Raw genomic sequence first — 26,213 nt, forward strand, 5'->3', positions numbered from 1 at the left:
AGAAGAGTTTATAGTCTAGCAGAGGAGGTTACAGTCCAGTGGAAGAGCTTACAGTCTAACAGAGGAATTTACAATCTGGTGGAGGAATTAGTCCAGCAGAAGAACTTATATTTTAATGGAGGAGCTTTCACCCTAACAGAAGAGCTTAAAGTCTAGCAGAGGAGTATACAGTTGAGGGGAGGAATTTAGCAGAGGAGCTTACAGTCTAAGAAAACCTTCCAGTCTAGTGAAGGAACTTACAGTCTAGCGGGGGAATTTACAGTCTAGCAGAGGAGCTTAAAGTCTATTATTATTATTATTGTCAAGTGCCGTTGATTCGTTTCTGATTCAGAGCTACAGTCTACTGGGGCTGAATTGAACCCGTGCTGACTAGAGCTGAACCACGCAGAGCTTCAGGGTGGCCAGAAATAGTGATTTGGATGGTTCTCATTTCCTTTGGTCTTTTCTCTGGACTAACACTTCCCTCACACCCACCTTCCTCCACCCCTCTAAAGCACACAATTAACTTTCCATGCATAGGACTCTATTCTACCAGATTGCCGGCTATGTGCGCTGTTTTGCATTCATGGGCGAAAGCAGCTAACATTTAGCAATCTTCAAATGTAAATGCATCGCAAAGAGGTGGCTTTGTTCAGAATGTATTAAACACGCTAAATCGATCTGACTTATTAATAATAGACAATGTATGCCTTCTTGCGGAAATTACAGATTAGCTGCAGCTGATCATCTCCTTGATGCTCACCAAGGTTGAGGATCTTCAATTGGCTGACTTAAAGGATCAAATGATTTTCAGATGTTGCCACAGTCTTTATAGAGGAGTGGGATTGATCCGAAAGCACCGTTCTCAATTTCAGAGCTGTGATCTGCTTTCAGCCATAGTGGGCTCAGCAAACACATGCTTTAATCCGTGATCAAGCCTTGATGTTTGTGAAGAAAGGAATGAGCAGGAGAAGCATCTGCTTCAGGTGTATCGAAGTATCTGCATTCAGTCCATGCAGATTCCATGAATTTGCAGGTTTATTCATTCATTCAATAGTATTTATTGAGTGCTTACTATGTGCAGAGCACTGTACTAAGCGCTTGGAATGTACAAATCGGCAACAGATAGAGACAGTCCCTGCCCAATGATGGGCTTACAGTCTAATCGGGGGAGACAGGCAGACAAGAACAATGGCAATAAGTAGAGTCAAGGGAAAGAGCATCTCATAAAAGCAATGGCAAATAAATAGAATCAGAGTGATGTACATCTCATTAAACAAAATAAATAGGGTGATGAAAATATATACAGTTGAGCGGACGAGTACAGTGCTGAGGGGGTGGGACGGGAAGGGGGAGGAGGAGAGGGAAAGGGGGGAGAAGAGGGTTTAGGTGCGGAGAGGTGAAGCGGGGGGTAGAGGGAGCAGAGGGAAAAATGGGGGGAGCTCAGTCTGGGAAGGTCTCTTGGAGGAGGTGAGCATTAAGTAGGGATTTGAAGGGGGAAGAGAATTAGATTGTCGGAGGTGAAGAGGGAGGGCATTCCAGGACCGTGGGAGGACGTGGCCCAGGGTTGATGGTGGGATAGGCGAGACCGAGGGACGGTGAGGAGGTGGGTGGCAGAGGAGCGGAGCGCGCGGGGTGGGTGGTAGAAAGAGAGAAGGGAGGAGAGGTAGGAAGAGGCAAGGTGATGGAGAGCCTTGAAGCCTAGAGTGAGGAGTTTTTGTTTTGAGTGCATGTTGATAGGCAACCACTGGAGGTTTTTAAGAAGGGGAGTGACATGCCCAGATCATTTCTGCAGGAAGATGAGCCGGGCAGCAGAGTGAAGAATAGACTGGAGCGGGGTGAGAGAGGAGGAAGGGAGATCAGAGAGAAGGCTGACACAGTAGTCTAGCCGGGATATAATGAGAGCCTGTAGCAGTAAGGTAGCTCTTTGGGTGGAGAGGAAAGGGCGGATCTTGGCGATATTGTAAAGGTGAGACCGGCAGGTCTTAGTAACGGATAGGATGTGTGGGGTGAATGAGAGAGACGAGTCAAAGATGACACTGAGGTTGTGGGCCCGAGAGACGGAAAGGATGGTCATACCATCCACAGTATTAGGGAAGTTTGGGAGAGGACCGGGCTTGGGAGGGAAGATGAGGAGCTCAGTTTTGCATGTTTTGCTCAGTTTTGCTCAGGTTTAACGTGTTGCATGTTTAGAGGATGCAGGTGTTGAGAGGAATACCTGCAAAGCCAAGACAAGAAAGCAGCTCCTGCTCAGGCATACTACTGCAGAGTGTGACCCTGAGGGTCAGACTGAAATTAGGCCAAACTTAAAAAAACCAGGCTGGAGTCAGCTAGAGGCAGAGAAGCAGCGTGGCCTAGTGGATAGAGCATGGGCTTGGGAGTCTGACGGACCTGGGCTCTAATTCTGGCTCTTCTACTTGTCTGCTGTGTGGCTTTGGGCAAGTCATTTGCTTCTCTGTGCCTCGGTTACCTCATCTGTCCAATGGAGATTGAGACTGTGAGACCCAAGGACAGCAGAGACTGTGTCCAACCCAATTTGCTTGTATCTACCCCAGCACTTAATACAGTGCTTGACACATGTAAGTGCTTAACAATACCACCATTATAGTGGGTAAGCTCGTTGTGGGCAGGGATTGTCTCTTTATTGCTCTAATGAACTTTCCCAAGCCCTTAGTACAGTGCTGTGCACACAGTAAGCACTTAATATGATCGAATGAATGAATGAGTGAACGAACGAATTGTGCAAGGCCTACTTCTGGCTCCTTCAGGATGCTGGTGCAATCAGGCTTTACACTCTTCATGACAAAGGCCTTGGCCAAAGTTGGAAGACTTGTTCTAATTTTAAAAATAGAATCTCTCATGCAGCTTCCTTCCTCCCCTTTTCTTCTTCCCTCTGCTCCTGACAGGCCAGCCCTGTAATCACCTCGTCCTGGAATCACCTCAGCCCCAGAGAGCCAAGCCATGTTGGACCTGGGATGGGCGGAAGCTGAGGAGGGGACGGCCACCATTTTGTGTGTCTGTCCCTGCACCTGTGGGGCCAGGGTAGCTTGCGCTGAAGGGAAACCTCTGACAGGGAAGTGGAGTTGGGCGAGGAGTCTCGGGAGTTCAGGGTTTAGGGTAAAAATAGCCCCATGGGTTGGGTTTTGTCATGGGCATGATCCAGCCCAGATGGGGGGTAGGGAGCAGATTCACGTTGGCGCTCAGGAGATCAGCGTCTGGAAGCCCATGGGTGGATCTTTATAAGAGAGCAGGAGAGTGAACCCACCATTGGGCAGGGATCGTCTTAGTACAGTACTCTGCACATAGTAAGTGCTCAATAAATACTATTGAATGAATGAGAGTTTTTCTGTGGCATCTATTAAGTGCTTCCTAGATGCCAGGTACTGTACTAAGCACTGGGGTAGATACAAGATAATCAGAATACAGTTGGTCAGAAGCAGCGTGGCCTAATGGACAGAGCACGGGTCTGGGAGTCAAAAGATAATAATTGTAATTGTGGTATTTGTTAAATGCTTACTATGTGCCAGGCACTGTTCTAAGCCCTGGGGTTCACACAATAGGGTTGGACGCAGTCCCTGTCACACATGGGGCTCACAGTCCTAATCCCATTTTACAGATGCGGAAACTGAGGCACAGAAGTTGTGACTTGCCCAAGGTCACACAGCAGACAAGTGGCAAAGCCGAGATTAGAACCCATGACCTCTGACTCCCAGGCCCATGCTCTATGCCAGGCCCATGGCATAGCAGCACTATGCCATGCTACTTCTCAATAGGGAGAATGGGAAGGGGAATGAGAGGAATGACTGGAAGATGAGAGGCTAAGAGGTTCCTCTGCTCACAGTCTCAGAGAAAGGAGGCCTTCAGAGAAAGGAGGGCTCTTTCCAGTTCCTGCCCTCACTTGTCTGCTGTGTGATGTTGGGGAAGTCACTTAACTTCTCTGGGCCTCAGATACCTCTCTGTACTCTGCGCTGGGATGGATACAAGCAGATCGAGTTGGACAGAGTCCCTGTACCTCATGGGGCTCACAGTCTCCATCCTCGTTTTACAGATGAGGGAACTGAGGTCCAGAGAAATGAAGCGACTCACTTAAGATCACCCAGCAGATAAGTGGCAGAGCCAGAATTAGAACCTAGATCCTTCTGACTCCCAGGCCTGTGCTCTATCCACTAGGCCACGCTGCTTCTCAGTAACTCCCATTGGAAGAGTGGAGCCTTTTATACCGGGCCCAGTGCACTCGGACCAGCAGAAAGTCCCTCAGCCATGGTGCCAGGGCTGGGGCTGGGGTTGTGGTCGCTGTTTACATTCAGCTGTGCTAGAAGCGAGGGGCCAAGAGCCCCCTGGCAGTAGATTTTCTAGCAGGCCCGGTGCACACAGAGCATGCTGGGTGCAGTCAGAGAGTTCCCTCAGCTCCGGAGTGAGGGTCGGGTGCCGGTGGGAGGGCATGAATTTCACTCAGCTACAATGGGAAGAAGGAGATGAGGAGTCACAGCAGCAGGAGCTCTTAGATCAAGCCTGGGGTGCCCAGGGCACACTGGGAGCCGGCTGGAAGTTCCTTAGTCACGGTGCCAGGGCTGAGGTCAGGATCCTGGTTGCTGTTTTCACTCAGCTGTGATAGAAGCCAAGGGCCGAGGGCCCACCACACTAGCTTTCATAGAACATGCTAGGGGCAGGCAGAGAGTCCCCTCAGCTGTGGTATGAGGGCCGGGGTCTCTTGCGCTGTTTTCACTCAGCCGCTATAGAAGTGAGGGGCCGAGGACTCACCTCAGTAGCTTTTATACTGGGGCCGGTGGGCACAGAGCATACTCGGGGCAAGTCGAGAATTCCTCAGCTGCAGTGTGAGGGGCGGGCATGGGGGGCATGGGTTTCGCATGGCTACGATGGAAGAGCCGGGGTGAGGCACCCCAGCAGCAGCTGGGTGACCGGGCCCAGGGTGCACAAGTCCTACTTGACCTCTCGGCTTCCTTTGACACTGAGGGACACACTGTTTTCCTGGAAATACTATCCGACCTCAGTCTTGACAGCCTTCTCCGGATGTCCTGCCTCTGTGGCGGGTGCTTCTGGCTAGCAGTATTTTTAAGCACTTGTTTATTGCATGCAGGGTACTGTACCAAATACCGGGGGAAAACACAAAGAGCGGAATTAGATACAGTCCCTGTCCTTTCGTGGCCTCACAATCTCTCTTTCTTCACCAACTCTTTCCCTGCCTCCCACTCCGAAATTTGGGTGTCCCTTAAGGCTCGGTTCTGGATTCCCTTTGGAAGCAGTGTGGCTCAGTGATTAGAGCATGGGCCTGGGAGGCAAAAGGCCCTGGGTTCTAATCCCCACTCCCCCACATGCCTGCTGTGTGACTTTAGGCAAATCACTTAACTTCTCTGTGCCTCAGTTGCCACATCTGTAAAATGGGGATTAAGACTATGAGCCCCATGTATGAAAGGGATTATGTCCAACCTGATTAACTTGTGTCTACCCCAGCGCTTAGAACAGTGCTTGGCCCCTAGCAAGTCCTTAACAAGTTTCATAATTTTTTGTTTTACTCCCACTTCTTAAACTGTTACCTCCAAATGAATACTTCCTAGAACTACTTCTTTAGCCTGACCCCTCTATCTCTCTTTCTCTCTGTCTCTGTCTTTCTGGTATTTGCCAGGGACTGTACTAAACACTGGGGTAGATATAAATTCATTAGTTTGGATGCAATCCATGCCCCACCTGGAGTTCACGGTCTTAATTCCCATTTTACAGATGAGGTAACTGAAGCACAGAGGAAGTGAAGTGACTTGCCCAAGGTCACACGGCAGATGAGTAGCAGAGTTGGTATTAGAACCCAGGCCTTCTGACTCTTGGGGTCGTGCTCTATCCTTTGGGCCAGGTTGCTTCTTTGCAATTTAGCATCTCTTTCTGACTCCAGGTCATCCCTACAGGGATGTGCTGTCAACACCTCAATCTGGCCAAAACTGAGCTCCTCAGCTTCCCTACTAAATCCTCTCCTCCTCCCAACTTTCCCTTCACAATTGCCAGCAACACCACCCTCCTCATCTCTCCTCTCCCATCTCTCATCTCATCTCTCATGTCTTTAACCTTGGCACTATTGTTGACTTCTCCTCTTTTGTCCCCCATATTTAATCTGGTTTTTGTGTTTGTTGTTGGTATTTTCTATGATTTTTTTTAAGTGCTTACTATGTGTCAAGCGCTGTTCTAAGCGCTGGGGTAGAGAGAAGGTAATCAGGTTGGGCACAGTCCCTGTTCCCAGGTGGGCTCACAGTCTTCATCTCCATTTTACAGAGGAGGGAAATGAGGCCCAGAGAAGTGAAGAGACTTGCTCAAGTTCACACAGCAGATGGGGGGGAGCATGGAGCCAGGATTAGAACCCAGGTCCTTCTGACTCCCAGGCCTGGGCTCTATCCAGTAGGCTGGGTTTTTGCCAAACCCTGCTGGTTCTTCCTCCACAGGATTGCCAGAATCTGCTCTTCACTCTCCATCCACAGTAGCACCTCCCTGATCCATGCACTTCTCATATCCCATTTGGATTACTCCTTCAGCCTCCTCCCTGTCCTCCCTGCCTTCAGTCCATACTTCATGTCCTGCCCAGATCTCTTTTTTAAAACCTCATTCTATGCACACCTCCCTACTTCTCAAGTCCTTTTGACAGTTCCTCTCTACATCAAACACAAGCTCCTGCATGGCCCTGGGAGTCAAAAGGACCTGGGCTCTAATCCCAGCTCCCACACTTGCCTGCTGTGTGGCCCTGGGCAAGTCACTTCACTTCTCTGGACTTCAGTTACCTCTTCTGAAAAATGGGGAATGAGACTGTGGGCCCCACGTGGGACAAGGACTGTGTCCAACTCAATTTACCTGTATCCACCCCAGCGCTTAGTCCAATACCTGGCACATAGCGCTTAAGAAACACCATTATTATTATTATAAGTAGATAAATAGATGCTCAATAAATAAGATTGATTAAGACAGGATCTTGATACCAACCCAGAAAGCTTAATTTTGTGACGGCAGGGGAATTAGAAGCATTCTGAACATACATAGGATTGAGGTTTAAGTTTGCATTCACCAAATGAGTCAGAGGGGCAAATCAAGATGATCAACAGCAGTTTCGAAATGGGATTTGAATCCGATGACACGGATAAGTCAATAAATGTCAGTGACTCATTTTCAGAAATTGTGGCTTTCATTACGTATGGCTGACGAGAGAGAGAAATGATCTATCTGTTACATATGATGCCTGTGGACATTACCAGGGTTCTGGAGTTCTGGGATGTCAGCGCTGTATCTACTCCAGCGCTTAGAACAGTGCTCAGCACATAGTAAGTGCATAACAAATACCAACATTATTATTATTATTATGTCAGCATACAGGCTGACAATATTTTTTAAATTTTTTTTTAATGATCTGTGGTCTAGAGAGCACTCTTTACCCCTGAGTGTCTTTTTAGGAAATCGATTGTTTTATATCACCTCTGTCATTTCTTCACCCAAATAAGGATTGAGCTAATAAAAGTAAATGATCTAGGAGTCATTCCTAGGAGCAGTAAATAGAAACAGTGATGCTACTTTGTTGTGGAAGTTTGCGTGCAGTGGATCTGTGGAAGCTATTGCAGAATTCCTGGAAGGAAAAGTGACTTCTGGGCATGGAACATTCCCTTAACAATGAGTTCAGCTTCACCCGAGGCAAAGACTGTTCTCTGTGGAGGCCTGTATTACACCTTTAAGGAGATACTACCCACCCCCCTGCCCCCAGATGCAAGAATAAGATGGAAGGGCATCCAGATCGCTTGAACAGGGCCGGACTTCTCTCTTTTTTTTTTAAATGGTGTTTGTTAAGCGCTTACTACGAGTCAGGCACTGTGCTAAGTACTGTAGGTAGTTTTATTTTTAATAGTATTAAGTACTCACTTTGTATCAGGCACCGTACTAAACACTGGGGTGATAATAATAATTGTGGTATTTATAAAGTACTTGTTATGTGCCAAGTCTTTCACTATGTACTAAGCGCCGGGGTGAATACAAGCAAATGGGGTTAGGTACAGTCTCTGTCCCACATAGGGCTCACGGTCCTAACCCCATTTTACAGATGAGGTAACTGAGGCACAGAGAAGCAAAGAGAAATGATTCGCCCAAGGTCACACAGCAGATAAGTGGTGGAGCCAGGATTAGAACCCAGGTACTTCTGATTCCTGTGCTCTTTCCACTAGACCACTGGATAATGATAATGATAATAGTAATAAGAAGAATAATAGTTTTTTTTAGCACTTAGTCATGCACCCTACTAAGTGCTGTGGTAGATTTTTTTTTTAAGTGAGATTAAGCGCTTACTTTGTGTCAGGCAGTGAGAAGCAGCATGGTTTAGTGGAAAGAGCATGGGCTTGGGAGTCAGAAGTCGTAGGTTCGAATCCCGGCTCAGCCACTTGTCAGCTGTGTGACGTTGGGCAAGTCACTTAACTTCTCTGGGCCTCAGTTACTGCATCTATAAAATGGGGACTGAGACCGTGAGCCCCACGTGGGACAAGATAATAACCTTGCATCTACCCCAGCGCTTAGAACAATGCTTAACACATAATAAGCTCATAACAAATACCATTATTAGTAGTAGTAGTAGTAGTAGTAAAGTCTTCTGCAAACAGTAAGTGCTCAGTCAAGACAAGTGATTGATTGAAAATGTTGTGAGATCTCCCTGGGAAAAACGGAGGATGTATGCATGCATTCTCAGAGTTATAAACACACACATCCTAACTGTAGCTATGCACACACTTAATGAGATGTACTTACAAACTTAAAAAGATAAAACTCCAGTGGTTGCCCATACTCGATGCATCAAACAGAAAGTCTTCACCATTGACTTTAAAGCACTCCACCAACTTGCCCCCTCCTACAGCCTAGCCCGCACACTCTGCTCCTCTGGTGCAAACCTCCTCACTGGGCCTCTATCTCACCTGTCTCTCCGCCAGCCTTTGGCTCTGGCTTAGAACGCCATCCCTCCTCAAATCTGCCAGACAATTACTCTCCCCCGCCTTCAAAGCCTCACTGAAGGCCCATGTCCTCCAAGAGGCCTTCCCTGACTAAGCCCCGCTTTTCCTCATCTCCCACCCCCTTCTGCCTCACCCAGACTCGCTCCCTTTGCTCTTCCCCCCTCCCAGCCCCACAACACTTACGTACCTATCTGTAATTTTATTTCTTTGTATTGATATCTTTCTCCCCCACTCTAGACTGTAAGCTCATTGTGGGCAGGGAATGTGACTGTTTATTGTTGTATTGTCCTCTCCCAAGGCCTTAATACAGTGCTGTGCACACAGTAAGTGCTCAATGAATACGATTGAATCAATGAATGAATATAGTCATTCATATACCTCACTCTGCTCTTTCGACTATACACGTGCTTTGAGTTTCTTGTTAGCCTGTGCTGAGTTGCTAACCACAAGGTTTTGGTTCTGAATTACAGAAATGGCTTCAGACATTCCGGGATCGGTGACCCTGCCCGTTGCCCCCATGGCAGCGGGACAGGTGAGGATGACAGTGTCCGTGCCTGCTAGAGGAGGAAAAAGGCGATCCGGGTAAGCAACGTCAAAATATCTAAACTGCAAAGTGCCTTGTGTTGAGAAGAGTCCCACCACCCCGGGTTCTCAACCTTAAAAACCTATAAGACACCTCTGGCTCTTCTTTCATTTTTGGCTCGAAAGAACTATTAGAGATATCTAGATTTTCATTTTTGCCCCCAATTAATGGAGACTCTTGCATCATTCACATAAAAATACGCTTGAACATCATGCGGGGCAATTTGTCGATCGGATAATTCTGCCTGGAGTGAGAATACCCTGGTTCACCTTTAAAATGGAGGGCTTGGAACTTTATCTTTTTTTTAATGGTATTTAATAAGTGCTTACTTTGTGCCAGGCACTGTTCTAAGCACTGAGGTAGATGGGGCAGGGACTGTGTCCAACCTGATTAGCTTGTCACTACCCCAGCTCTTAGAATGGGGTCTGGCACATAGTAAGTTCTTAAGAAATAACATCATTATTACCGGACAATAATTACATACCTTCAAGATCCATCCTTAATTGGATTTTTGCAGGGTGGACTCTTGTTCAGATGGCACCAGTGAGTTGGGAGTTTGTTGGTGAGTCTGTTTAGACAAGAGAAGCAGCATGGCTTAGTGGCAAGAGCCCGGGCTTGGGAGTCAGAGGACTTGGATTCTAATCCCAGCTCCACCACTTGTCTGCTGTGTGACCTTGGGCAAGCCTCTTAACTTCTCTGTGCCTGTTACCTCATCTTAAAATGGGGATGAAGACTGTGAGCCCCTCGAGGGACAACCTGATTACCTTGTATCTACCCCAGGGCTTAGAACAGTGCCTGGCACATAGTAAGTGCTTCACAAATACCATAATTATTATTATACAAGCTATTCAGATTGGACACAGTCCCTTTCCCACATGGGACTCACAGTCTTAATCCCCGTTTTACAGATGAGGCAACTGAGGCCCAGAGAAATGAAGTCGGTCAGTCGACTGTATTGAGTGAGTGCTTACTGTGTGCAGAGCACTGTACTAAGCGCTTGGGGGAGTACAATATATCAATATACCAGACACATTCACTACTCACAACGAGCTGACTTGCCCAAGTGCACATAGCAGACAAGCAGCAGAGTCGGGACTAGAACCCAGGTCCTTCTGACTCCCAGGCTCATGCTGCAACCACTAGGCCACCTGTTTGACATCTTTGATTTGTGATGGTCGGGGAAGGTGTCTGCTAATCCTGCTGTACTGTACTCTCCCAAGCGTTCTGCACATAGTAAGCGCTCAACAAATCTGATTGATGGATTGATTGATTGATCGATTTTATGGCCTTGTGACCCGGGGTGGCCCATGGCTACTAAATAAGGTACAGCTTGGGGACCCTGGGGTGGTCATTTGGGCCCAACACAGGGCCTGAAAGTAAAAACTCACTGCGTGAACTCTGCCACGTGTCATGCCCTGACTCGATGCCCTCCACCCCCCAGCGGGAAGAGGGTGCAAATGATGCTACGTAAACCACTACCACTAGAAACGATTACTTTCCCATCTGGTATCCGCCCCGCACCACTTATATACATATCTTTCAATTATTTATTATAAATTACTTTTATATTTATATTAACGTCTGTCTCCCCCTCTTGACTGTAAGCCTGTTACGGGCAGGGAACGTATATGTCAATTCTGTTCGACTGTACTCTCCCAAGTGCTTAGAACAGTGCTGGGCACATTAGTAAGCGCTCAGTAAATATCTTTGATGGGTTGATCGATTCATTTTACATGGGTTCTTGCTTCTGAGACTTATGGATAGTTCATCCCTCTCAACGGGAGGCTCTGCAGGGGTGGAGGGTGGGGACGAGGAGAGAGTTTTTCGTAAAATCCGGCCTAAGTTCCAGGGCAGACTGAACCCTCTGGAAGAGGCTGTTTTGGCCAGCAACAGTGAGCTGGCTAGACTTGAACTTTTCCAGGCAGAGATCCTCTTCCACGGAAAAACATTCCCAATAGCAGGGCTCTAATCCCGGCTCCACCACTTGTCTGTTGGGCGATCTTGGGCAAGTCATTTCACTTCTCTGTGCCTTTGTTACCATATCTGTAAAATGGAGATTAAGACAGTGAGTCCCACCCCCAATCTGATTAGTTTGTAGCTACCCCAGCGTTTAGTGCAGTGTCTGACACCTAGTAAGCATTTAACAAATATCATTTTAAAAAATACAGCTTTCTGAGCCACAAGAGGAGTTTTATTTGGGCCACATTGGAAAGGGAGGCTTATTGACAAGTTAAGTTATTGGACTTGCTCTTCTCATTGCATTTTGTCTCTGGTTTGCACAAAGCTGAGATGTGCGTGGGCCTTGTCCCCTTGGTTGGATAGCTTTTCTTTTCTAAATATATAAAGAATTTGAGCTACTTAATTTAGAGGTTACCTAGTTTAGGATAAGCTATCTCTTGTTGCATGCAAGTCCTTTTCTCATTTTGTACATTTGTAACTTGGGCATATCATCTGCTTTCTGCCATATAATTACCCCTGTGTAAAATAATCATTCTAAATAATCGAGCCACATCACACTTCCTTTTCAGTTGGGAAGCTTTTTTCAGGACAGAAAAGGCAAACCATTTTCTTCCAACTTTTGGAGACCTTTTCTTCTTCTGTCCAGTGAAAAGTATTCTCTAAGGTGAATTAAATGGAATTCCAGACATACTTAGAGTGATCTTCTGCATTTTTCACATCCTTTTGTTTTTTAAAAAAATGGGGAAATGAAGCACATTTTATTCCAACTTTTATTTACATTTCTAAGTTGAGAATTTTAATTGGAGGCAGAAGACATAAAAGTCCTGTTCTCAGAAAGCATTTTTGCTCAGTTTCCAGTTTTTGTGGAGTTTTTGTCCAGACTAGGTGAGTGTTTTTGAGGCGAGGAAGGGGCTTTAGGTACTAAGAATGACCACTGATGGCTCGAGGCTTCGGGAGAAAGTGACCGGCAGCTATGTCTCACCCCTTTCACGCTAGACATTTGGTCCAACAATTGACCAAAGATTGAAACTCAATACCAGAAGCTGTCGGTAACAGGAGGCAACAGAGCTGGGCTGAGCGATCTTTCATTGCCCTGGCAGTTCTTCCACTTTTTCAGTTTGAGGGTGAAAGAGGGACTCAGCCTCAAAGAAGGCCCGAAGGTTCCGGAAAGGGTGAAAGAACTGTCTGTTCTTCTATAGTCTTTTCCAGCTCTTTTGGAGATGCTGATTTTCGAAGCGTCGTTGCTCGGATACTTAAATAAACCTTTTTGGGAATTAAATGAATTGAATTTATTTCCCTTCATCCCAGGGCATCAACGTTTCATTTTGAGCTCTTGAGTGTGGGGGAGAACTGGGTGGTGGAAAGAAGTGGAAGAGAAGGAAGGAAAGGAGGGGATGGATGAGGGAGGATGAGGAGAGAGAAAGAGGGAACGGAAAGGGAGTGAAAGCTGGAAAAGGAGGATACCACTCCCCTCCGGTCCTCCCTTGCCACCGGGCCCTTCTTGGGCTACAGAGAATTCAGTCCCAGCATGCACTGCTACGACTTCGGCTCACCCATGTGGGGCAAAGACTCCAGGCCGTGCCCAGTCCCCGTCGGTACCTCAGAGACCCCGGCTCAAGCTCCCACAACTAATTCTCCATCTGAGAAGCAGACTCCGGCCCCAGTCCGCCAATCAATCAATTGTATTTATTGAGCACTTATCATGTGCAGAGCACTGTACTAAGCACTTGGGAGAGTACAATATAATAATTAGAACCCAAGTCCACACAGGTGCTGTGAAGTTAGTGTCGTGGAGGCTGAAATCTTCTGTGTAAGCAGTAAATTTTCCTGGCAGGCCTTAGCAGTATTTTCTGGGAGACTCCAACCCAGCTGTTGGGGGTGAGAGGAGGGAAGATGTACATCTCCTCCAAGAGGCCTTCCCTGACTATGCCCTCTTTTCCTTTTCTCCCACTCTCTTCTGCGTCACCCTGACTTGCTCTCATTATTCATCCCCACTCCCAGGCCCACAGCCCTTATGTACATATCTGTCATTTTATTTATATTACTATCTGTCTCCCCCTCTAGACAGTAAGATCGTTGTGAACAGGGAATGTGTTTATTGTTATTTTGTATCTCCCAAGTGCTTAGTTCAGTGCTATGCACAGAGTAAGTGCTCCACAAATACGATTGAAGGAATGATTACTTAGTACAGTTCTACCCACACAGTAAGCGCTCCAGAGATACGACTGACTGACTAAAGCTTCCTGCCTGAAAAAAAACTATTCCCAGTCAGTGGTGCCAACCTCCACGGTGCCCTAGGCGGCCCTGCCTACATCCATTTGAACTTTTAGGAATTTAAAAAATGGCAATTACTTTTGACATTTCGTGTCCCTGGCCGACCCCTGCAAGCGACATCTGGATCGCTTCTGGTGAGGGAGGGAGCTTTGGAGGGAGCTTTGAAACTGCAGTTTTCCAAATGGAGCACTGGACGGCACCAGAGCTCCATGGGCTCCCGCTGACACCCCTTCTCCGAGCCTCTGGAAAGACAGCCTTTATGTCCTAATTATGAATGAAAGGAAATTTTCCACAATAGCCGCTCAAAACCACACCCCATCTCCGGCTTCTGTTGAAAAGTCAGAGATTCCCAGAGGAGGAAGGGGTCATCTGGTCAGCCCCTTCCCCTTCGGTTGGTGAAAACAGGCTATCCCCAATACTTCTACTAATAGTAATGATGGTATTTGTTAAGTTCTTGCTATGTGCCCGGCTCTGTTCTAAGCGCTGGATGGATACAAGCAGATCGGGTTGGACACAATTCCTGTCCCACGTGGGGCTCACAGTCTCGATCCCCATTTGATAGGTGAGGTAACTGAGGGTCAGAAAAGTCAAGTGACTTGCCCGAGGTCACACAGCAGACGAGTAATGGAGCCGGGATTAGAAACCGTGACCTTCTGACTCTCAGATCCGGGCTCTAGCCACTAGGCAATGCTGGTTTGTCTTGGTCTCTGAGATTTCCAGAGATAATGATTCTACAGTCTCTGGCTGACCTTCTCCAATGCATATTCACCCCATTGATCCTATCTTTCGGCTATGCTACTTTTTGAGATGGAAATGGAAAATCCTGCTTTTGGAAGGGTCTAGTAGGGAGAACCCAGGCCTGAGACTCGGAGGACCTGTGGTTCTTAATAATAATAAAAATAATAATAATCAAAGTTGTGGTCGTATGTGCCAACACTTTACTGAACACTAGGGTAGATACAAGCAGAGCAAGTTGGACACAGTCCCTGTCCCACATGGAGCTCAGATTTTTAATCCTCGTTTTACAGATGAGGAAACTGGGGCAAAGAGAAGCGAAGGGACTTGCCTAAGGTCACACAACAGACAAGTGGCAGAGGTGGCATTAGAATCCAGGTCCTTCTGAATCTCAGGCCGCTGCTCAGAAATTGGCTCTGCCTCTTGCCCGTTTTGTGATCTTGTGCAAGTCACTAACCTCCATGCCTCAGTTTCCTCACCTCTCAAATGGGGATTAAATACCCTTTCCCCTCCCTCTGGAAGCCCCATTTGGGACAGGCACGGTGTCCAATCTGCATAAACTCTATTCCAGTGCTCAGCACAGTTCTTGACCCATAGTGAGTGCTTCAAAAAGCATCATCATCATTATTATTATCATTATTTGGGGATTTCAGTGGGATTCCTAGGACCTGAGTTTGAAGGATTGCATTCTGCACGGTTTCAGTCTTTCCTCAGACTTCCCATAAGTCACTGGATTGCAATATCACGTTGGTAAGTGGGGTGACATATGTTTACATGGCTGTGCTTCTACATGTGTGGAGTGTTTGTGTTGTGGATCACATTTACACACCTTCCCATCTGGTATTTTCCCTCTCTGTCTTTTCTCTTCCCTCCTCCCTTCCCTGTCTCTCTCATGGTAGGTTCATAGTTCACCCAGTGTTTTCATTACGCATTTTAAATAGAACAGTATGGCAGATGTAGGGAACATTGTTCTGACTACGCACGTTTGTCCGGATACCGGGGGATGTGGTGTCGAAGAAACAGCTGTGCCCTTTTGCACGATGCAGGGCTTGGGGTGAGTTCTGCAATGATGAGAATTGTGGTATCTGCCACTTTTCTGCTGTGTGACCTTGGGCAAGCCACTTCCCTTCTCTGGGCCTCAGGTCCCTCACCTGTAAAATGGGGATTGAGATTCTGAGCCCCTCGTGGGGCAAGGACTGCATCCAGCCCGATTTGCATCTATCCACCCCGGCTCATAATACAGGGCCTGGCACATAGTAAGCGTTTAACCAGTACCATGCTTATTATTGTTATTAGATGTTGTGATATTGGGTAAATCACTTCACTTCTCTGTGCCTCAGTTACCTCATCTACAAAATGGGGATTCAATATCTCTTCTCCCTCCTACTTAGATAGTGAGCCCCTTGTGGGACCTGATTATCTTGTATCCACCCCAGTGCTTAGAGCACAAAGTAAGCGCTTAACAAATACCAGATTTATTATCGTTAATTATTATTCTTTATTAAGCAGCATGGCATAGTGGATAGAGCCCGGGCATGGGTTCTAATCTGGCTCCGCCGCTCTTGTGACCTTGCACAAGTCACTTCACTTCTCTGGGCCTCAGTTTCCTCATCTGTCAAATGGGGATTGAGATGGTGAGCCCCAGGTGGGACAGGGACTGTGTCCAACCTGATTAGCATGCATTTACCCCAGTGCTTAGTACAGTGCCTGGCACATAATAAGTGTTTGTCAAATACTATTATCATTATTATTCGTATCGTTATTAAGCACTTACTAAATACCAAGCACTGTAATAATAATTATAATAATAATGTTGGTACTTGTTAAATGCTTACCATGTGCCAGGCACTGTTCTAAGTGCTGGGATAGACACAAGTCAGTCAGATTGGACACAGTATTAAGTGCAGGGGTGGATACAATGTAATCAGGTCCCACATGGGACTCACCATCTAACTAGGAGGGAGAACAGATATTGAATCCCCATTTTGCGGATGAGGCAACTGAGGCAAAGAGAAGTGATTTACCTAATAGCACAACATCAAATAATAATAATGATAATTATGGTATTGGTTAAGTGCTTACTATGTGCCAGGCACTGTATACTGTGAGCCGGGGTGGATAGGAGCAAATCGGGTTGGATGCAGTCCCTGTCCCACGTGGGCTCACATTCTCAATCTTTATAACTGAGGTAACTGAGGCCCAGAGAAATGAAGTGATTTGCCCAAGATCACACAGCAGACAAGTGGTAGAGCCAGGATTAGACCCCAGAGCTGCTGACTCCCAGGCCCACGCTCTTTCCACTAGGCCTTGCTGTTGCTTCTTACCTTGTGCAGATCACTGTACTAGGTGTCTTCGGTATGTAGAACACGAAACTGGGCACCTAAAGAATGCAGAAGAGCATGGCTTAGTGGATAGAACATGGGCCTGGAAATCAGGGGGTCGTGGGTTCTAATCCATATCTGCCAACTGTTTGCTGTGTGCCCTTGGCAAGTCACTTCACTTTTCGGTGCCTCAGTTCCCTCATCTGTAAAATGGGGATTGATACTAGGAGCCCCACATCGGACAGGAACTATGTCCAATCTGATTTACTTGTATCCACCCCAATGCTTTATGAAGTGCCTGATATGTAGTAAGTGCTTAAATACTGTAATTATTATTATTATTATAGAATTATGTTTACTGAGTGTCTACAGTGTGCAGTGCAGACCTATTATTCATTTTTGCCCATGAATCACTTTATGGGTGATGACTAAAAAAACCTCGGAAATTTGGTTGTTTCTTTTTACACTAAGACTGTATCTGTACGGGCAAAATGAAATGGAGAATGGACCAATCAGACAATCAGAGAGCAAATTTAGACAACATGAACCTCTTATCAACCTACTGAGTGACCTTAGATAAGTCCTTTACCCTCGCTGGTGGTGCCAGTTTTCTTCATCTGTAAAAAGAAGATAATGATCCTTGCTTCTCCCAGGGATGTTTTGAGGACAATATCTGTTATTATTAACAATTATAATAATAATTGTGGTATTTGTTAAGCCCTTACTATGTGCCAGGCACTGTACTAAGTGCTGAGGTGGATACAAGAAAATCGATTGGACGCAGTCCCTGTCCCACATGAGGTTCACAGTCTCAATCCCCATTTTACAGATGAGGGAACTGAGGCCCAGAGAAGTGAATTGACTTGCCCAAGGTCACACAGCAGACAAGTGGTGGAGCTGGGATTATCTTCTGACTCCCAGGCCTGGGCTTTATCCACTACGCCACGCTGCTTCTTTGAGTAATGTGGGAAGCAGCATGGCCTAATGGAAAGAGTCATTTAGCCACGTCTGTCAGTCAGTTGTACTTACTAAGTGCTTACCGTGTACAGAGCACTCTACTAAGCGCTTCAGAGAGCATAATATAGCAATATAACAGACATATTCCCTGTCCATAGTGAGCTTACACTCAAGAAGAGGAGACAGACATTAAAAGAAAGAAATTGAAAGAAAGACATTAAAATTACAGATAGGTACACAAGGTTCTGTGGGCCTGGGAGTCTGAGGACCAGGGTTCCAATCCAGACTTGGCTGCTTGTCTGCACTGTGACCTTGGGCAAGCCACTGAATTTCTCTGTGCCCCGGCTACCACATCTGTAAAATAGGGATTAAGACTGTGAGCTCCACGTGAACTGGTTGAACTGCATCCAACCTGATTAACTTGGATCTACCCCAGCACTTAGTACAGTGCCTAGCACATAGTAAGAGTGTAACAAATACCACTGGGGGGGAAAAAATGTTCCCTCACTTCTCAAGAACCTCCAGTGGTTGCCCATCCCCATCAAGCAAAAACTCTTTACCGTTGCCTTTAAAGCACTCAATCACCTTGCCCTCTCCTATCTTACCTTACTGATTAGGAAATCTTACTGATTTCCTACTACAACATAGCACGTTCATTTTGCGTCTCGTGCACCGGACTCCTCCCTGTGCCTTGATCTCATCTATCTCGCCCCTCATCCGTGTCCTGTCCCTGGCCTGGAATTTCTTCCTCCTTTATATCTGACAGGCCTCCTCTCTCCACCTTCGAAGTCTTATTAAAATCACATCTCCTCCAAGGGACCTTCCCCATCTAAGCCCTCAATTACCCTGACTCCTCTCCCTTTTGCATCACTCTTGCACTTAGATTGGTATCCTTCATTTGCCCCACCCTCAGCCCCACATATCCATAATTTATTTTAATGTCTGTCTCCCCATCCAGGCATTAACATTCTTGTGGGAAGGGAGCTCGTCTACAGACTCTTTTATGTTGTTCTCTCCCAAGCCCTTAGTAGAGTGTTCTGCGCAGTAAGCACTCCATAAATATGATTAATTGACTGACTGGAAACCCAGCAGGGCAATAAAAATGAAGATTCTATTGTTGTTATTATTTAGAGGGGAGGGCATGAGGGAATATTTACCTCCCCTTTCCTTTTCCCAAAATGCTTTGAGTATTTTCAGACCACTATTTGGCTGAAATAGCTGGATAATTGAGACCAGGTTATTAATTCGTTCAATCATATGGATTGAGCGCTTACTGTGTGCAGAGCACTGTACTAAGCACTTGGAAAGTACAATTTGGCAACAAATAGAGCCAATCCATGCCCAACAGTGAGCTCACAGTCTAGAAGAGGGGAAACAGATATCAAAACAAGTAAACAAGCATCAATATAAATAGAATTATAGATATATACATATCATTAATAAAATAAATAGAATAATGAATATGTACATATATACACAAGTGCAGTGGGGCGAGGAGGGAGGTAGAGCAGAGGGAGCGAGTCGAGGCGATGGGGAGGGGAGGAGCAGAGGAAAAGGGGGCTCAGTCTGGGAAGGCCTCCTGGAGGAGGTGAGCTTTTAGTAGAGCTTTGAAGGGGGGAAATGTGCTAGTAAGGCAGATGTGAGGAGGGAGGGTATTCCAGGCCAGAGGTAGGACGTGGACCAGGGGTGGACAGCGGGACAACGAGGCCCAGTGAGGAGGTTAGCGGCGGCAGAGGAGCAGAGTGTGCGGGCTGGGCTGGAGAGGGAGAGAAGGGGGGTGTGAGGTAGGAGGAGGCAAGGTGATGGAGAGCTTTGAAGCTTTGAAGCTAATAGTGCGTTTATATCCAGAGTTCAGAACAGTGCCTGGCACATAGCACTTAAAAAATACTGTAATTATTATTATTATCTATTGGGTCTGATAGAGTGGGAACACTTGCCCATACAGACCCCCTAACCCACCCTGACCCCAAAGGTTGCCTTTCTCATGCGAGAGAGAAGAGAACCCAAGGCTGTGAGGAGATGAAATCCATCCTGCTCTCGGCTGAACTCACGGAAATCATATTTAGAATAACACAAGACTTGGAACCCCTCCCAAACTGATCGATGGGGTCACAAAAACTTCCAGGCCAAGGAGATGGAGGAAACTCGCCGCCTCGAGACCCCAAGCCTCTCTGACGAAAGGCTCACTCGACGTCTCGTTTCTTTCTTTCAGAATGGATTTCGACGATGAAGACGGCGAAGGCCCCAGTAAATTTTCAAGGTGAGCGATTTTCTTCGGTTTCCTCATCAAATAGACCTCGTGGGGTGCGAAGAGGACTGATGTCCAACCTGCACAAATCCCATCTGGTCCCTCCTCTGACTCGGTTATGTCGGACTCCAAGACTGTACCACTCCACCCTGTACCTCAAGAATCTATAGCACCCTGGAATCTAGCCCTTGGGATCCTTAGACAATGGGTTAGTCTTTGATGTTCCAGGTACTGATCCAGTAAAGATGAGAATATGGAAAAGCATTTCTGGAACTCTGGTGATGTGGAAATGGATTTTAAATGAGCGGGGTGCTTTTTAGCCGAGGCCTTAAAATAGCTGTCTGTGCCAGACTCGTCTTAGTGCCGTGGAAAATGAGGAAAAGTGTAGACAATGGGATCTTATTCTCTATCCATTCAGAGAGGTCAGTGAACTCTGTTGTTTCGAGAGGGTAGCCACTAGATGCAGAATGTTCTGAAATGGGTGGAAGTGCAGTGCTCAGAAAACCAGAAAACTTAGGGCTGAAACCAAATTCTAGGCCAGGGCACTTGTTATTGAGTTAGACAGAGACAGAGTATCCTTAGGTAAACCTTGTAAGCCGGTCTATCTGAATGCAACGCTCCCCATTCAAGTGGAAATATGTGGGAAATGGAAAAACAAGAATTAGAGTCATCATCGTGATTCATTTTTGATTTCCGTTTTGGTGGGAAGTTTGGAAATTTTACTGAGAGAAAGACACACAAAACTGTTGCTACCTCTTGGGAACAGCTTGGCCAACTGGAAAGAGCACGGGCCTGGGAGTCAGAAGGATCTGGGTTCTGATCCTGAATCCGCCACTCTTCTACTGTGTGACCTTGGAGAAGGCCCCTAACTTCTCTATGCCTTAGTTACCTTATCTGCAAAATGAAGTTTAAGACTATGAGCCCTATGTAGCACATGGACTGTGTCCAACCTGATCAGCTAGTAGATGACCCAGCACTTAGTACAGAGCCTGGCACATAGTAAGTGCTTAGCAAATAGTGTAAAAAAAAAAGGATCAGGTCTACCCTCTCTCTCTCTCTGCCCCTCCCATTCCTAGTAAAGAACTTTCTTGGTGAGGATTGAAAGAGATTACCTGCCTTTTACCATGCATGTCAATCAATGGTGTTTACTGAGCACTGACTGTATAAAGAGGACTGTACTAAGTGCTCGGGAGAGGACAAGATAATAGAGTTGGTAGACATGTTCCCTGCCCACAAATCAATCAGTGGTATGTGTGGATTGCTTACTGTGTGCTTATTGTACACCTCAACCAGTGGTATTTATTGAGCATTTACTGTGTGCAGAGCACTGTACTAACCACTTGGGTGAGTACAGATTAACAGAGTTGATAGACACTGATTATTCCCTTTATACATCCCCCTTCCTAGCCCCATAGCATTTATGTCCATATCTGTAATTTATTTTTATTAATGTCTGTCTCCCGCTTTAGACTTTAAGCTCTCTGTGGGCAGGGAACATGACTGTTTATTTTTACACTGTACTCTTCCAATCGCTTAGTTCAGTGCTCTGCGCACAGTGAGTGCTCAGTAAATACAATTGAATGAATGAATGAGCGCACACCTTCTCATGGGATAATCAGTATCCAGTGCTTAGAACAGTGCGTGGCACATAGTAAGCGCTTAAAATGAATGAGCGCACACCTTCTCATGGGATAATCAGTATCCAGTGCTTAGAACAGTGCTTGGCACATAGTAAGCTCTTAACAAGTACCATAATTACTATGACAACCAGCCTAGGATAGACACTGCTCATCCCACAGCTCGGTTCCTTAGACCTGCAGAAACCTCCCTGTGACACAGCCAAAACTCAGCTTCCTGAGAAGCCTGAAATCTGAAGTCTCACTGTCCAGTCTGCCTGGTCATGTGTTTTCATTCATTCATTCATTCATTCATTCATTCATTCAAGCGTATTTATTGAGCACTTACTATGTGCAGAGCATTATACTAAGCGCTTGGGAGAGGACAATACAACACTGAATTTGACACATTCCGTGCCCACAATGAGCTTACAGTCTAGAGGGAGGGAAACGGATATTAATAGGAATAAATTACAGCTATGTACATAAGGGCTGTGGGTCTGGGATGGGGGGAAGAACAAAGGGAGCAAGTCAGGGTGATGCAGAAGGGAGTGGGAGAAGAGGAAAGGGGAACTTAATGAGGGAAGACCTCTTGGAGGAGATGGGCTTTCAGTAAGGCTTTGAAGCAGGGGGATAGTAATTGTCTGTCGGATTTGAGGAGGGACTTCTCCTGGAGGGACATTCCAGACTGGAAGCAGGACGTGGACGAGGGGTTGGGGGGAGATATGCAAGATCAAGGCAGAGTGAGAAGGTTAGCATCAGAGGAGCAAAGCATGCGAGCTGGGTTGTAGTAGGAAAGTAATGAGGTGAGGTAGGAGAGGGGCAAGGTGGTGTACTGCTTTAAAGCCAATGGGGAAGAGTTTTTGTCTGATGAGTAGGTGGATGGGCAATCTCTGGAGTTTTTTGAGAAATGGGATGATGTGTCCTGAACTTGTTTTTGTAGAAAATTGATGTGGGCGGTGGAATGAAGTGTGGATTGGAGTGGGGAGAGACAGGAGGTCAGGATCTCTTCTCACCACAGTCATAATTCCCCACCTAAACATAAAAAAATCCTTACCTCCATTCTGCTCCCTAACAATCTTTCAGATAAAGCCACAGTTTTCAGAAGCAGAATCACAGAGGTAGCAACCGTGGGATCACGATCAGGTTTAAGGGGGTCTTGCCTACTGCAGTGTCACTGAAGAACCAAGGACCTTCTAGTGTAGCCCCTGCCTCAGTTGTGCTGGGGACATGGAGCTCCCGTATAGTCACTTGGCTTCTCACTGGATCTGGACAGAACACGGGCCAACCGGTCAGGTAGGCCAGTTGGTGTAGGGAAGACTTATGGTCACAAAGGATGGGACACGAGGAGCACTGTGGCCTAGTGGAAGGAGTCAGGGCCTGGGAGGTAGAGGGCCTGGGTTCTAATGTAGGCTCTGCCAGTTGCCTGCTGTGCGACCTTAGGCAAATCACTTCAGTTGCATCACGGTGTAGTGGATAGGGCACGTGCCTGGGAGTCAGAAGGTCAGGCATTCTAATCCTGGTTCCGCCACTTGTCTGCTGGGTGATTAAAGACATTATTATAAATCAGTCAATCAATCTTATTTATCAAGTGCTTACTGTGTGCAGAGCACTGCATTCAACACTTGGGAGAGTACAGTATAACAGAGTTCGTAGACTCATTCCCTGCCCACAGAGACCTTACAGTCTAGAGGGGGAGACAGATGTTAATATAAGTGAACCAATCAATCAATGGTATTTATTGAGTGCTTACTGGGTGCAGAGCACTGTACTAAGCACTTGGGAGAGTTCGGTAGAACAATAGGACAGACACATTCCCTGACCACTATGAGCTTACAGTCTAGAGGGAGAAATAGACATTAATAGAAATAAATCAATTACAGATATGTACAAACATGCTGTGGGGCTGGGAAGGGGGATGAACAAAAAGGAGCAAGTTAGGTCAATGCAGAAGGTAGTGGGAGAAGAGGAAAGGGGGACGCTTAGCCTGGGAAGGCCTCTTGGAGGAGATGCTTCTTCAGTAAGGCTTTGAAAGAAGGGAAAGTAATTGTCGGATTCTCCCTTCTGCGTCGTCTACGCACTTGAATCTGTGACTTTAGGGCATTAATAGAAATAGATGTATTCATTCGTAGACATTAATAGAAATAAAAATCAGTTAGGGATGTGTACATGAGTGCAGTGGGGCTGATGGAGGGGGGAATAAAGTTAGCAGTTACTATGATTCAGGGCCATCCCTCCATCAGAGCAACAGTGAGCAGTATGGCCTAGGGGATAGAGCACGAGCCTGGGAGTCAGAAGGTCATGGATTCTATTCCCGTCTCCGCCACCTGTCTGCTGTGTGACCTTGGACAAGTCACTTCACTTCTCTGGCCCTCAGTTCCCTCGTCTGTTAAATGGGGATTATAACTGTGAGCCCCGTGGGGGACAGGGACTGTTTCCAAACCAATCATGTTGTATCTGCCCCAGTGCTAAGAACAGTGCACATGGTAAGCACTTAACAAATACCAAAATTATTATTATTATTGCAGAGGGGGTGGGACCCCAGGATGTTTTCAAGGAGCCGGTGGATTGCTAAATGGCTGAGTTGTCTCAGCAGAGATCTCTGCCACGTGTATCACGCTGCGATTCAGTCCTGGCAACACAGGCTTTCCTGATACTCAGAAGGTGGCAGTTATCTGCTTGGGCTGGGTCCTGGGGTGGGGAGATTTCCAGAGCAGATGGCAGCAGCGACAGTGGAAATCTGTCTTTCTCTCTACTTGATTTCCCTAGCAGCTCCCCACCCTGTTAAACGGCCAAACCTCAGCCCCTTGAGATGGAGGGGGACAGCTGATGTCTGAAGTCTTACTGTCTGGTCTGTCTGATCATGTGATTTCTCTGACCACAGTCTTAATCTCCCACCAAAAACATAAAAAATCTATGTCTCCTTTCTGTTCCCGAGCAATCTTTCAGATAAATCCCCGTTTCTCAGAAGCAAGACCCTCTGGGTTGCAAAATGATTCTTTTGAATCTGGGAATTTAACAAACGATGTTTCCACTATTTCTACCTGGATTCCACCAGATGGAAGCAGCGTGGCCTAATGGAAAGGACACAGGTCTGGGAGTCAGAAGGTTTATGGGTTCTAATCCTGGCTCCTCCACTTGTCTGCTGTGTGACCTTGGGCAAAACTCTTTATTTCTCTGGGCCTCAGTTCCCTCATCTGTCAAATGGGGATTGTAACTGTGAGTCCCACATGGGACAGGGACTGTGGCTAACCTGATTTGCCTGTATCCACACCAGCACTTAATACAGTGCCTGGCACATAGTAAGCGCTTTGTAATAATAGTCATAATAATAATAATAATCCCATCTCCATCATTTTTCTACTGCATTATTATGGGCAAGTCACTCCACTTTTCTGTGCCTCAGTTACCTAATCTGTAAAATGGAGAATAAGACTATTAGCCCCATCTGGAACAGGGACTGTATCCTACCTAATTATTTTGTATCTTCCCCAGTGCTTAGTACGGTGGCTGGCATATAGTAATAATAATAACAATCATCATTATGGTATTATGGTATTATGGTATTTAAGCATTTACTATGTGCCAGGCACTGTACTAAGCACTGTTAGATACAAGCAAATCGGGTAGTAAGCGCTTAAGAAATAGCATAATACCATTCTTGATGAAGTGGATTCTCCCCGCAAAAAAGTTGGCCCTGCTAGGGCTGGGAAGGGTTAATGTTTCTTTCCAAACCAGTTGGCTTCTTCCCAGAGAGGAAGAGCCTCCTGGAATGCTTTCTTGAGAGAGCTGTCTGGAATGCACAAATGAGACTGAACCTCAAGAAATCAGTTTCTTTTAGCAGAGTGGCAGGATAGCATTAATAGTAATTAGTGCAACTTACTGAATCTGGCATTTGGAAAGGACAGAATAACAAAGTGACCCATTCCCTGCCCATAAAAGAGTTTACACTGTAACAGGGGAGACAAGCAGAAAAATATTTACAACACTGTTAAAATAAATAAATTCATTGCTAAGGGGGTATAAGCTATATGGTGTAGTGGATAGAGCACGGGCCTGGGTGTCAGAAGGTTGTGAGTCCTAATCTCGGCTCTGCCACTCATCTGCTGTTTGACCTCTGGTAAATCACTTCCTTAATCTGGGTCTCAGTTACCTCAGCTGTAAAATGGAGATTCAGACTGTGGGACAGAGACTCTGTGCAACCGAATTTGCTTGTCTCCACCCCAGCGCTTAGTGCAGTGCCTGGCACATAGTAAGTGCTTAACAAATACCATACTACTAATAATAGTTATTATTGTTATTAATGAAGTTCTTAACTGCTAAGATCTGTCATTGATCCAGGAAAGATAAATTGGCCCATCCAAATATATCCATACTTGAAAGGCTTCTGGAGAGTGTATAAAGTTTCCAGCCGATCAAGATTCCCTTTTTCCCCCCTCCCCGGCTCATTCCCATTTTATTACTTCTCTGTTGCTGGTGTGGAATTTGCAAGCCTCAGCATACTTCTGGTTTGACCGGGACCTTAGCATGGAAGACCCTGTTTTGTTCGTAGGTATGATGATGGTG

General features: G+C 46.3%; 1 protein-coding gene across 3 annotated transcripts in view; it reads left to right on the forward strand.

Moving 5' to 3' along the window:
- ARNT2 (aryl hydrocarbon receptor nuclear translocator 2) overlaps window positions 1-26,213 on the forward strand; it is a 222,506-nt gene that overhangs the window by 37,912 nt on the left and 158,381 nt on the right. For all 3 annotated transcript variants that reach the window (XM_039912280.1, XM_029066286.2, XM_039912281.1), the window contains 2 exons: window positions 9,425-9,536; window positions 19,996-20,043. In XM_039912280.1, coding sequence (XP_039768214.1) covers window positions 9,425-9,536; window positions 19,996-20,043 — 160 coding nt within the window. The remainder of the gene's footprint in view (window positions 1-9,424; window positions 9,537-19,995; window positions 20,044-26,213) is intronic.

This window comes from Ornithorhynchus anatinus, chromosome 5 (assembly GCF_004115215.2).
Source record: "Ornithorhynchus anatinus isolate Pmale09 chromosome 5, mOrnAna1.pri.v4, whole genome shotgun sequence".
NCBI lineage: Eukaryota > Metazoa > Chordata > Mammalia > Monotremata > Ornithorhynchidae > Ornithorhynchus > Ornithorhynchus anatinus.